This window comes from Osmerus eperlanus, chromosome 6 (assembly GCF_963692335.1).
Source record: "Osmerus eperlanus chromosome 6, fOsmEpe2.1, whole genome shotgun sequence".
NCBI lineage: Eukaryota > Metazoa > Chordata > Actinopteri > Osmeriformes > Osmeridae > Osmerus > Osmerus eperlanus.
In genome coordinates this window covers 13629571-13643534 of record NC_085023.1, presented here as the reverse complement: position 1 = coordinate 13643534, position 13964 = coordinate 13629571, and the positions used below count along the sequence as shown (strand labels likewise).

Sequence of the window (13964 nt, the reverse complement as noted above, 5' to 3'; positions counted from 1 at the left end):
CGTCAGTATTTCATATATTTCCTGGTACAACATAGTATTTATTTGGACTGAGCTATGCAACCAAACATGCACCCAACCACTCAGGAGAGTTTGGGTTATGAAATTCTATTCACAGGTGTGGGGGTTGTGGTTTGGGGGGCCCTTGGTTGGACAATGTGACCTACAGATGCACTAACCAATAGCTAACTGTGATTAGGGACTGGCCTTTGAGTTTCTGCCGCCACCAATCAGTGCAGAGGTAATTTGATTCAGTCATACCAGTACTGATAACCTGGACCTGAACTGGAGTATTGGCTACCTGATACATGCTGGGACACACTGGAAATATACACTAGCTTGCTTCATTTGAGAGCACACACACAACCTCAAGAAGGACATGCATATGCACAACACCCGCAAACAGACACAGATATATATATACAGAGACATATTGTATACACAAGCATGAAGACTTAATAAAGTATCTTTATTTGCAGCATATGTCAATTAATTTCTATTTGAAGAATAATACAGTTTCTGAATATATTCCTCCATAACCAATACAACGTATTACACAAAATTGTATCCTATAATCAACATCGTCTCAAGTCTAAGGTTTGACGTAAGACCTAACACCAAAGCCAAAGGATGACACTTTGACCCCTGCCAGGTCATGATGCCAGGTGACAATCAGAGATGTCAGTTGTCACAGTTAGAGAGTTGGTCCTCCAAAGGTGACTTCGAAAAGTAGAAAGCAGGAACACATACTCGCCATCCTGGGAGAGGGAAGGAGGGAAAGAGAGGAAGGCGGGATTGAGGGGATGAGAGAATCGAGAAAAGGAGAGTGGACTGAGAGTGTTCAAGGTGGGGAAGGGATGCGTGGACACTGGACAACATGGGCTGCAAAGAACAGTAATGGTGAGAGGACGACAGGAGGAAGAAAAGCCCTTAGTCGGAAAATACTGAACTATTGATTCTGAGGTGTGGTTATAAAAAAGGCATCCCACCCTATTTCCTTATGGGGAAAAACATTTATGTCGTGTTCGCCTGTGCACCATACCAAACAACAATTTAGGATCTCACTAAACATTGTGTAGGGACACTGGAGTCTCCAGGCCACTAAGCGATTATCACTGGCCTATAGCCTGTGTTTGATATAGCTGCATTACCATTGGGGCTAAGGAGTTCATTACCGCTGTTCTATAGACTGTGAGGCCATTCTCAAGCCTCCCACCTCACACCCCTGAACAGACAGATGAGTCTTCACACCTCTTCTGCGGCCCTCTCCCCCCTTCGCCTTCCCACACTCTCTCCCTTTCTCTCCCCCCTTCCCTCTTTCTTTCTTGCTCTCCCTCCCTCTATTTTCAATTCCTCCCCATTTCTCTCTCACTCCTTTCCCTTCACTCCGTCTCTCCTCGCTTGGCGTCTTTTTCTCGCTTTCTCCAGCTCTCCATCTCTCTCTCTTTCTCTCTCTGAGGTGCTGATCAATTCACAGTCTCCCTGGGAGGTGTGAGACTCTTTCCCCCCACACCATGTGATTGGCTGACATGTGACACACCTCACCTCCTCCTCACTCCTCCTCACCTCCCCAACTCCTCTTGTGTCTGTGTGGGAGGGGTCAGGGTCAGGGACGGGGGGGGTCACCTTCATGCATTTGCTAGTTGACCCACCAGATGAAAATCACACTCCTCCAGGAGATTCTTTTTTCATTCAGTTATTCGTTTGTTCATTCACCCCCCCCCTTCCCCCCTCTCTCCATCCTCTGTCTCTGTCTCACTGTCCCTATCTTTTGCTATTTGTCTCTCCTCTCCAGAGTGTCTGCTATGCCATTAGCACACCTAAAATAATAGCACAGGTGACATTCTGTAGGTAGGCAGAGAGAGAGAGAGAGAGAGAGAGAGAGAGAGAGAGAGAGAGAGAGAGAGAGAGAGAGAGAGAGAGAGAGAGAGAGAGGGCACATAGGTGTGTGCGAGCTGGTGATGAGTTTGGTATCCATCCATGGATTTAGCACACCCTGATAGCCGCACTACTGCCTGTGACCTGGTGACCAGTTGTACAATGTGAAAATTGAGTGGTGGTATTCAGAGACTAACGGATCTATTATTACAGTGCATAGTGTATGTGTATGCAAGTGCAATCCTGTCGAATTTGAAATGTATGTTCTATTGGCCAAAACTGCAGTGAGAAGAGCTTTCAGCGTGTTTGCAGTATTATCTGTCAGACTTTTCCAGTTGTCTTGAGTGTGCATTAGCATCAATTTTTAAGAAATAAACCAAACAGGAAAAATTATAATCTAGTCAAACAAGATGTTCTCATAATGTGTGCCACATGCAAAGGGAATCAGACTGATACCAAATTATAAAAAACGTGTTATACTCAACATGAGAACAGGACATTTTTTCATTGAGGTGTAAACTTCAATAACCAGGTCAGCAAATAGCCAACATTCATTTTTATATATTTTATGAGATAGTTGCCCATATTAGAACCTATAGAGTTTAAAGTAGGAATGATTCACAGAAAAAATATTTCTCACATAGATCTGGAATTAACCTGTCAAATGAGTTGGTCATCTACATCACTCTCTACATGTAATGCAATTTCCTTTAAATCCAGTAGAAGGCGCAAATGATTAAACATTAATGTGCGAACAAGAGAAGAGTCCTCAAATAATCAAAATTGTCCAAGGAGACGCAATAGTAGACCATTTTTATGAAGCGGCTTTGCAGTGTATTTAACTTTTTTACCTTGTCCCTCTCCCTTTCAAAATGTATGCAAATGAATATAGTATTATAGCCTGTATGATATATCATCAATCTATTGTATTGCAACACTGACAAATTAATTATAGAACGTTCTTAAACGCTATTTGTGGAATTTCATCCGTTTAGGGAAATTTCGTAAATCTAATAAAGGGTTAGATATTCGCTTCCTGCATTTTAGTAGGCCTATAACTTCTTCATGTTGATGTTCACACTATATAATATTTAAAATTATGTTTTGATTGTTGCTTAAAAGTTTAAAAGCACACATCCAAAACCACTTAATCGGCATAACCGTTTAAAGTTATTTTTATTTATTTTTTAGGTTGAATGTTTTACTATAACTTCAACAACACAAATTATGATGCTTTACTTTGTTACATGAGCCTTAACATTCCCATTAACCTAAATAAAATATTATGAAAATTCGTTTCCACAATATTGAATTTATCTCATTAATCCCAGCCTATTTTCTACTGTGTGATAGGTAGCCGCTGATGAGGTTACGTCTTTGCCAATATAGCAGATCATGAACTATAAAACTTAACAAACGGAGAAATTCGAGGCTTCTTTCTTTTTTCCCAAAACTTTCTAACTGATGATAGAGAGCAGAGCTCACTGCGGACTGGACTTAACGGATCTCAACACGTTTGGGAGCATTGCTTCAGGGCAGTAAAAAGTTTGACCTCCGTTTGACTCCTGAACCACAACGCCAGTTGCTTTATATGGTCTACCGCAAACGCGCAAAGGGACAGAGCAATCATCGGCTATCACGAATACAAGAGATAACGACTCATTATTTAGTCAACATTGTATAAATTATTCACATTTCTACGAACAGAGTATTGTTCTTGTGCCATTACTCGAAAAAGTCAAATTTACGATACGATTTTTATTATTTTGCCTAACTTAGGCCTACTTCTATTGACTCTTACGTAGCCTATACAAAATGTGCGTGGCATTGGCAGAAAATAGGCAAAAGATAAATTGTTCTCTCTAAAAGGGCCTTGTCAGTTCATGTAACATTTTCAGCATGGGGTCAATTAAATAGGTAACAACGATGGTTGTACAACTACAACTTCTCCTTCCTGTTGATTTTCTATTCCAGTAGACAAACAATGTTTGTGTTCTCTTTGTCAAATGTGCTGTCCATTCATATTTGACTGCTGAGTAATATCCACTGATTTCATTATGCCTCGACCAACATCATCGGGAAGCGGATTAACAAGAAATTATAGTATTACTGGCTCTTGCAGGACGCTAAAATGCGCTGACTCCCAATAAAGCCAAATAGTGAAAGTCGTTGCCCCTGCTGTGGTCTACGGCGTCCCTTACAGACGCTAATTGAAGCAACATAATTACTTTATAATGCCATTCTGGTACTTTGACAGCCGTTAGGCGTTGATGTTATTCGCCCTTCATGTCAATTTGGCTTGAGCCTTATTTAGAGGTGGGTTAAATTAGTGTTTGCAGTGATATAAATAGAAACAATCCTGAAAATGCTGTTACTAATATCAAATGGCATTCTTGCATTGTTCAACGACAGTATTTTGTCATCAAAGATACTTGTTCGAACTGACGCATTATTTCTTATTTAGCCTAATCATTTTAGTTATCTTTACTTTTCCACCCAAACACTGTTCTAACAGTTATTACTGCACTACAGAGAAAACAACTTGAGACAACAGCTGTGATACTTACCCATAATTTACTGTTTGGCATAACGTTTGAAACTTAGTCGTGTTCAATGCGCCAATTCATCGCACCAAAGTTAGTTAATATAGCCTAATGTTAATAATCCTGTATGACTCTCCTTGAATTCCTCGCGCCCGTGTGGCTTCGTAGCTTTTCCACAGAACGCGTTACACCGTCTGCCCCGAGCTCCGCTGGTCGGTGAAGGATTTAATAGTAATTTCATGCCTGTAAATTTGAACGTTGGATCCCAGCGCTCGGATGGTACCTCGGGAATCACTGAATGTGTGAAGCTTGCATTATCTGATATGACACTGTTGCTGGCTCTGCAGCATTATGATCGATGACAGATGCTTCTCAGGCAAACTTCAAACACCTTGTCACCGGGGCATTTGAAATAACAGTTGCAAACAGTGACGGCTTAGTCTAATCATAAGATAGAGCCGTTGCCCACTCTTTTGGCATTCATCTGAAATGATCTTTTAGAGGATGGTCTAAAAGTCTGGTTCAGAAATGTACCATATATACTCAGCAAACGGCAGAGGCACACTGAACCAAACTGTAAAAGGACGATATGAAATGTTGTACATTTCCCTCTATGCTGTGCGAGAGTATGTGATCTAGGATATGAGAGAAGCTGAACTGTATTACTTTACACTCCATATATTGATTCATATTGAAGCCAGTATCTACAGGTATACTCTTTGAACCATCAGTCTTTGGCATCTTGGCATCATTTTATGTAGGATAATCAATTGCAGGCTATTAACATATCAATGGATAATATAGGCCTATACGTTTTTAGACAACAATTATTTTTTCCTAAGGTCAAGATCAGTGAGGCATATTACTTTGAATTGCTGGACAGAAAAACAGTTATTAGCCTACTATATTCTGAATGTGTATTGACATCTTCAGGGATGTGAGCTTAACAAATGTAAAATGTTGGAAATTAGAATAAGGAAGGTGTGTACAGGCGTAAGTGACCGTGTGTACGCGAGTGTGTGTGTGTGCGTGAGAGAGATACAGAGAGAGATACAGAGAGAGATACAAAGAGAGATACAGAGAAATATACAGAGAGAGAGAGAGAGAGAGAGAGAGAGAGAGAGAGAGAGAGAGAGAGAGAGAGAGAGAGAGAGAGAGAGAGAGAGAGAGAGAGAGAGAGAGAGAAAGAGAGAGAGAGAGAGATCCCAATGTGTTTTGAGAAATATTTAGTCATTTGGCAAAGGTATTTTTCAGATGTGAAATAAGGGTTTTCATTTTCATGTAATGTTTTGCAGTCCACCTCGTCAATGTTGCCTTAAACAATCAATCACCTCAGAATTGATCACGTTGAGAGCCAATAGGGGGCTTGCAGTACACTACAGCGCTTCCATTGGACACCTCTTCCTCTCAGAGAGTGTGCAGAAGCTTGGAGCGACCCATTCCGTGCTGGTGTGGGGGTTTAAAGACGTATTGTAGTTGTAACGGGATAGACCTTTTTCTTTTGGCTTTCAAGCCGTTTACTATTTCAAAATAAGAAACCTAGCACAAGTCTACTTAAACAGTTATCATGATAGAAATGACAGAGGTAGATAATAGTATGATATGCCTATATACTTATGTGAAAATGTGTTTACCGGGAGCATGACATGAGCAAGTTGGATTCAGTGTGACTTGCATTCTAAGATGATGCAAAGACTGTGTGTGCTGATACTATGATAGGGTAACTATAAGACCTGCTTCAAGTTGGCCACATTGGCCTCTCTTGTAGTGTATAGGCACACATTCAAACAACGGATTTTATGTCTAGCATTAAGATCATTAAAATCTAACTACGCTGTAACAGACGGCAATTTCATTTTCTTTCTTGTCGGTAGGCTACCAGTTTTAAATAAGCATACAATGTTAGTTTTTTGGGGGGAATGTGCTATGGAGGGTGATGTGAAAGTGTTACCTGTCAACCTGGTGGAAGCTTTTTGCTGGATTTAAACATATGACATTTCATTTTTACAGTTCAAGGAACATAACCAGGATACACTTGCACAATTCTACGTAGGTTTAGAATTTATGTTATTTGGGTTATGACATTGTCAGTTTAATAAAATGTGTATTCATAAGAGACTATAGTAATCATTAAACACAACAAATGTTGTGTTTAACTCCACAACGGGAGTCAGGTGGCTGAGCGGTTATGGAATCGGGCTAGTAATCCGAAGGTTGCCAGTTCGATTCCCGGTCATGCCTATAGTGTCCTTGGGCAAGGCACTTCACCCTACTTGCCTTGGGGGAATGTCCCTGTACTTTCTGTAAGTCGCTCTGGATAAGAGCGTCGACTAATTGTAAACAAATAATACTATTGGTATTGAAAAGTCAAGAAGAAAATTGAATGTAAAACACACTATATCAAATCAAGAGCATGCTTGATGAGCTTACACATAGGCTAATACACAGCGTACATGGTTAAATTGAGGTATTCTCCCAGTGCGTAATGTGGGGCTCGTCCACCACCGACAGAGCTTTTAGGGTCCTCTCAAGTCACCCCCCTCCGTTTGGCTCGACTTGATGTAGCCCATTGCATTGTGTAAGACGCGACCTGTTATGGCCACCACTACTTCCGGGTTTCAGCAGTCTGGTCCAGATCCACTCCTCAGTCGCGCTCAGCACACACTCATTGTACACAAACTGGCAAGCGGCTCACACACAGCATCGATCGTGGCTCCTTTAAGAAAGACTAAGCCAGAATTATCACCCCACCTCCTCTTGATCTCCTTTAGAAGCTTTTGCATAAAATATCAACTCAGGATCCGAGACTGATCAAAGAAACCAGAGAGCTTCATTTTTGTGTGCGTTTGATTATTAACATTTGGTGTGCGAATCCGTGGAAGCGCGCGGCGGATCATCATTCATTCGGTACTTTGACAAGCCTTGCGTTTGATTGACAGTCGGAGTGGCAAAAAGCCATGAGACTCGCTAGTTTTGTTTGAGGGGCATTTGGAAAAGAAGACTGGTTCTCGTTCTGTCGCTGTCCTGTGGATAGCCGAGGACCTATTCACCTCGCTCGAGCTGAACTTGAGCAGAAGTGGCTGACTTCATCCCTCTGGAAAGAAATACGGATTTTGTGAAAATATCTTCCATTTGGATTTTGAGTGTTAATTTCTTCTTCATCCTGGCCACATAGGGGATATATCTGAAGCTAAAGGAAGAAGAGGGAGTAAGGAGGGCTATGGCGCAGAGGGTACGTAGGCTATACCGAAAAGTTTCAGTCACCACTATGGTAGAATAGAATGCAAGGCTGAACACTGTAACGTGGACAATGACAGGCGCTCACGGGGAAACTTTCTCTCGTCTTGTACGATGGACAGCATACATTGTTTTGCATCTTTAGCTCACTATTACGCACGGACCCACATGTTTACTTCACGACGACCAAGCCGGACTTGGGACGTGAGAAGTGTGATTATAGATGATTTTTCAAATAAGTTATTACCCACATTTGACGAAATGTGGGTCGATGAGACAAAACAAAATCCTTGTTGTTGTCTTAAAGTCAATTTGAAACATTTTCCAGTTTGTGAACATTTATAGGCTAGTTGTCGCAGGGCTGTAGCACTTAAGCATATTCTAAGCCCTTTAGACACCATGTCACGCATATTTATACTGGTACTACTAGGGGAATCTTTAGACTACTAATGTGTTCCAGAACATGGAATATTTGCATACTCCTCTGAAAATCTTTTTTTAGCAATGACGTGATGACCTATACATTGATTCATATACTCCGGGACTACTCTATTAGGTGACAGGTCCTTCGTTTTTAAATGAAGTGTCAACAATTGTAAAGTAGAGATCCCACTTCTATCGGTCTGAGACCTTTTGCTTGGTTGTTTGGCACTAACAACAGTATCACGCTGTTTTGCACCTCTCAGAGTTTAGAGTCTAAATGTTAGGCTTTGTGCAAACGCCTTTTACTCTCAATCTCGCCCACATACTATCAAAAAGTATTAATAATTAAATCAACTAATCAATTCGTTAGAGAAACAAGATCCATATTTTTGCTATTTTTGTTATGAAGCGAGATCGCTTCGCAACACGTTAAGCATTTCAGATGTTGGCTACATTTAGTGGGTTCAATCTTATGCAATAGTCAAATAACTACACATTTTATGTATGAAATTGTCATGAGAAAAAAAGTTGTGTAGGTATAAATCAACAAACTGAGAAACAGAACAACTATTAACTTGCATTGTTTAAAGAGCCTATGAAATATACAATTTAGTCTATGTGATGGGCAAAATCATGATATTAATAATTAACCTAAGCTTGCAAATTATTTTTTTGAATTACAATGAAAAGCCATTGACTTGTTGTGTAAATACTAAAAGCATAGTCTCTGAATGTCTTTGCTTTAAATGTTTAACATAGTATACAGGTCTTAACATGCTTTTCACTAGTTTAAGGCCCATCTGTTTTTGTTTTACTGTTCTGCTTAGTAGAATAGCCTATTTTATAATTATTTAATGACAATTAAGTTTAAGAACAGTACTGGTCATGTAACAGATCTGCATCAAACTAATTTACTTTGGTCAACTTCCATAGCTTTACCCAAATTCCAGCCTACTTACTGTTTTCTATTTATTTTATGGTAAATGACTATTCACTGGATACACGCGTTTGTTGTGTGCAGTACGAAGATTTGCCCCACTACGGAATGGATGGAGTGGGCATACCGACAACCATGTACGGGGACCCGCACGGCGCCAGGTCAATGCAAGCGGTCCACCTGAACCACGGGCCCCAGCTGCACTCGCACCAGTACCCGCACTCAGCTCACACTAACGCCATGCCGCCTAGCATGGGTTCCTCAGTCAACGATGCTCTCAAAAGAGATAAAGACGCGATATACGGGTAGGTGCAGCCCATGGTTAACTTCATACCTCATGGGACGTGTTGTTGATTCATTGGCGTTTCACTCTGTGTTAGGGAGAGAAAAGGAGGTTAGAAAGCAAAAAGATTGTGTGAGCACGAAAATGCCATATGACAACACAAACTTAAGCCTATATCCTGTCAACTGTAACTGCCGTGATTTTTTAAATATCGTTTTGGCACACTTTACAACATGTATAACCTAGTCATTGTAAATAATAAAACACAAGAGTTTATAAAACCAAAAAGAAACTAATCTGCATAAAGTATCTTGCTTATAATGTGTTGAGCATTTTGCCAAAATGTTTTAGGATAGAATGTATATTTTAAAATAGGCTAGATGTAGCTTATTTCAGACACACTTGTTAAGCCTGCATGTTCAGAAAAGATAGGATCCGAATTTTACACAGCAATCTTTAATTTTTATTAGTTCATTTGAATGCCAAAGGACAGCAGGCTGAACAAAAAATGATACTTTGCATTATGCTGTTCAGTCGTTAAGTTTTTTTCAAGCACGTCATTGTACTACAATAACAATTTCCATAGACACACAAGCCCAACATTACACTGAACATACTTCTATAGTCTAAGTAATAAGACAGACATAATACAGAAGTACACAATATAAACAGTTTTAGAGACAACGGCATCAATGTGGCTCAAGTGAAGTTATTTGAAAGTTTGAAAAAACAAAGACTATTAGTGCAGGCTATCAGTGTAATATTAATCATATACGTACATGCAATGTTTTCAGCTTCTTTTTAAATATATCTATGTTTCATAACATACGCTGCAGTCCCCATGGGCAAATTGTTGAGAGTAGCATGACTGGGTAAATCTAGCCTGCAGTCGTCTTGACCCCGACGGTGTTCTCTCTGGTGACATTTGCTATTGTGTTTGATTCCAGGCACCCCCTGTTCCCCTTGCTTGCACTGATTTTTGAGAAATGTGAATTAGCGACTTGCACGCCCAGAGAGCCCGGAGTGGCGGGAGGCGACGTTTGTTCATCGGAATCTTTCAATGAAGACATAGCAGTATTTGCAAAACAGGTCAGGACGTTTTTCCATAGGCAAAATGAATAAAAGATGTATATCGCCACAGTTTGAATTATTGCTAAAACAGTAGCCTACATCTTTATTGAAGACTCTCACATTCATAGGCCTCAGAAAAGACGCACATTTGCAAACGTTATCGATAATGGATGCATGCTGTATTTGGTGCAATTTTAGGCTGTTTATATAGTAGGCCATTGATTGACATATTCGTGTGCCTAATTTTCAAGATGTATAGCCTAAATCTATGTATTTTTCTTTTAGATTCGGGCAGAAAAGCCGCTATTTTCATCAAATCCAGAGTTGGATAATTTGGTAAGATAAACAATGCTTTTATAATACAACGAGAGGCTTCAGAATTATTACTGGATGTTTTGTAACGGTCCCACACTTGTTTAAACATGAGACGCTTTTTGTTCTACAAAGTATGATGTATAGATTAAAATGTTCTTAAAACTGATTTTTTTTATATTTCTTTACAGTCTCCCTGCAGTGTCTCTGTATAAAGCGTCTTTCTTGGTTTGCCATTAGAAGGCATTGAACTAATTTCCATTATGAAAAGTTGTTATGCTAATAGTTTGCCCATGTTAAGACCAGCACTTCAGCATTTTGTCAGTGCATATTTTAGAGATATATCACAGATTCACATATGTGGACCTAATTTCAGGCATGCGTAACACTGCACATTTGTCCCATAAGTGATAATAATAGAATATAGGCTCTTACACAGTACGTGCCTGTTGCATGCAGATAAAGTACGCAATTTTTTACATATTGTCTTCATTTTTCAGATGATTCAAGCCATTCAAGTTTTACGATTTCATCTTTTGGAGTTGGAAAAGGTAATATTCCCTCACTAGTTCTGGTCAGCGCTGTACCCCAGACCTATGGGCAACATTTGCATAAATATATTTTTGCTAGTCGGTTATAATTACCGTCAAAATCAATCATGAGGCATATATTTCTCTTCCACATTTAATCACTAAGCATGCTGTTACGAACTGAAATTGAGATGTGCGCCAATTTTACTCTTCGTGTCCTGATGAAATTATAGGAATTATATGCAAGGTGAATGAAATAGCCTAACTGTAGGATGATGTAATTGTCACTGGGACGAAGTCAGAGCGTGGTCTGGGTGATTGAGAGGCCTGTATGTTTTTAACCTATCTCATTGATGGCATGCATGACTTTCCATTATTTGACTATAAATTACAAAAACAACTTAATATTCATCATTTTAAATGTGCTTTATGCACGTGAACTTGTTGAGGTGCGGGTGGTAACGGTATACAATAATATGGCTTTAACTTTACATGAAGAGCATAATTTCCAAGCGTCATTGTGGCAAGATGCAGTGCTTCTCTCTTAATAATGGAATAACTGAAATTAAACAGTTTCCCTTAAATGTCAGTCAAGCGGGTCACCCGCCTAATGGCCACAACCTGGGGCACTGATGAATTTAACACGGGTGTTGAGTGCGTTGTAGCCCGAGAGTCCTCTTGTCACTGTCAATTTTCGCCGATATCTTTATTTTTCGTGGAGAATAAAGTTATAGGGTAGGCCTACTCTGTGTTCACATTGTCACTTGGGATTGCAATGCAACACGTCGAACCATAAACCATTTGGGTCATTTTCTGTGTCAAAGGGGTTGTGATCCACATGCCAGTATTCACTGTGATGTCCCTTTTAGTGATTGTGGTGTACCTCTCTACTGTTTTTTTTACAGGTACACGAACTCTGTGACAATTTCTGTCACCGGTACATCAGCTGCTTGAAGGGCAAGATGCCCATCGACTTAGTTATAGACGACAGAGAAGGCGGATCAAAATCAGACAGCGAGGAAATCACAAGATCATCGGGACCTCTTGATCAGGTAGGCCTACAGCCCCCCCCCCCCCTCCACTTCCCCACACTCTCTCTTTCTCTCTCTACTGGCTATTCGGCATGCCTTCTGGGTCACTTCGCCGCCGCGCGGCTATTTGCATATGATTAAGACCGTTTTAGATTCCATCGGAATGAAAATTTTCTGAATAATGTTGCCATTATTGGCCCATTAAGGGTTGATCCCGGAACCGACCTGCGAAGATTAGCTCGAAAAAGCATCGCCATAAACTTGACCTGTTTCATGTCGATTTTAATTTAGTCCCTCTCCCTTTTCTTCTCTCCCCTCCTCTCAATTTTAATAAAAACGAAACGTTATCAGTACATTTCTATTATCACACAGTCAATGTAGGCTTTATGGCTGGCAGGAGACCTATCTCACTCAAGCTGGGGAGGCTGCTCTTATAGGTGTCTTGCATTGCTGTAGTTCGCGGTTCATTTCGTGTCTTGTCAGTATTTTTCTCAGACATTAATGCAAGGGTTATGAAAGTTCCTCTTTGCTCCGATCCTGACCGGTGCGAGATCCAGTGGCAAGACGGTTATGTTTGAAAGCATGGCAATGGGTATTATAGGTAGATTAGGAAATGTTTCCTTTTGTGAGACCCAGCAGTAGTGATATCACAGATAACCACATCCTTCATTATGTGCTCCATTGACTGTTTGCACTCGAGGGACATTGTAGTGCGCGCAGGCATGACCCTAATGGTCGGCGCTGCCGTTAAATAATGATAACAGCTATGATGATTAGAATTATGCAAATGTTTGCGTAGTAGATTTTATATCATTAATGTTTCCATACTTATAATTGTAGATATGTCTTTTCACTTAGCAAGCTATTTTTTCAAAATTATCTCTGGGCGCAGCAAGGGATATATGGCTACCAATGAGGGGGAAAAAACAAGTGCCCAAATTAAAGGGATTAGCGGGAAAGACCGACATAAAAAGTAATGAAGCGATTAGGCTAAATAATTTAAATCCGTGGACTTCCATATGGTTGAGTGGCCGGCTAGAGCGGCGGCCTGTTGTAGTTCTCCGGAGAGAGCTTAGCCACCAGCTTTTATGTTATTTGGTGAATAGCTGGGCTAGCAGCGCCATTCATGGCCGAACTGGGACCAAAATGGAACAACCCCCGCCCGCAAGCCTCCTCAGTCCCAGCCCCTATGAATGATTATGCTAATGAACAGATCGTCCCGAAGATAATACTTCATTTAATTCAAAAGCAGAATTAAATAACATGATGCCAATTGTGCATTTAAGTGTTCCTTTGAAGGGTTGTATTCTTTAGGGAGGCAATTGTCAAGAAGTTCTGCATATATAGGCCTAGCTGAACATACAGAAAGCTATAGTATGGACATGGAAATAGACTGTCTAAAACCCCTGGGTTTCTAGGTATATGAAGCAAATTATGTTGTGCTTGCGGGCACTGATTCGGATCTTTAATTGACTTTACGATGAAGACATGGCCTATTTTAATATAGCCTAATGGTCGTACACTAGCCTAAATATCGAGGCCAATATTGTAGGCTGTGTTAGGCCTAGATGTTTGTCTCTGCTAGCGGGATCTAGACCTAACTTGAAGTGCTAATTTGCATACCGGCAAACTTTTTGATAGACCTAGAATGGGCAGATACAAGTCTAGATATGTAGGGCTAGTGCAACGACCACAACCAGAATGCATTTCAGGACAGGCATA

At 40.4% G+C, this 13964-nt stretch overlaps 1 protein-coding gene and 1 long non-coding RNA gene across 2 annotated transcripts in view; one reads left to right on the top strand and one right to left on the bottom strand.

The window, feature by feature from the left end:
- Positions 1-449: 449 nt before the first annotated feature.
- On the bottom strand, positions 450-4763 carry LOC134022290 (uncharacterized). Its single transcript, XR_009930632.1, has 2 exons — positions 4443-4763; positions 450-755 (listed from the first exon to the last, which is right to left on the bottom strand). It is a non-coding gene; the product is annotated as an uncharacterized LOC134022290 (long non-coding RNA).
- Positions 4764-7043: 2280 nt separating this feature from the next.
- LOC134022763 (homeobox protein Meis1-like) overlaps positions 7044-13964 on the top strand; it is a 19437-nt gene continuing 12516 nt past the window's right edge. Inside the window, exons 1-6 of the mRNA XM_062464513.1 lie at positions 7044-7650; positions 9100-9320; positions 10246-10387; positions 10655-10705; positions 11182-11232; positions 12117-12263. Coding sequence (XP_062320497.1) covers positions 7639-7650; positions 9100-9320; positions 10246-10387; positions 10655-10705; positions 11182-11232; positions 12117-12263 — 624 coding nt within the window. The 5' untranslated portion in view covers positions 7044-7638. The remainder of the gene's footprint in view (positions 7651-9099; positions 9321-10245; positions 10388-10654; positions 10706-11181; positions 11233-12116; positions 12264-13964) is intronic.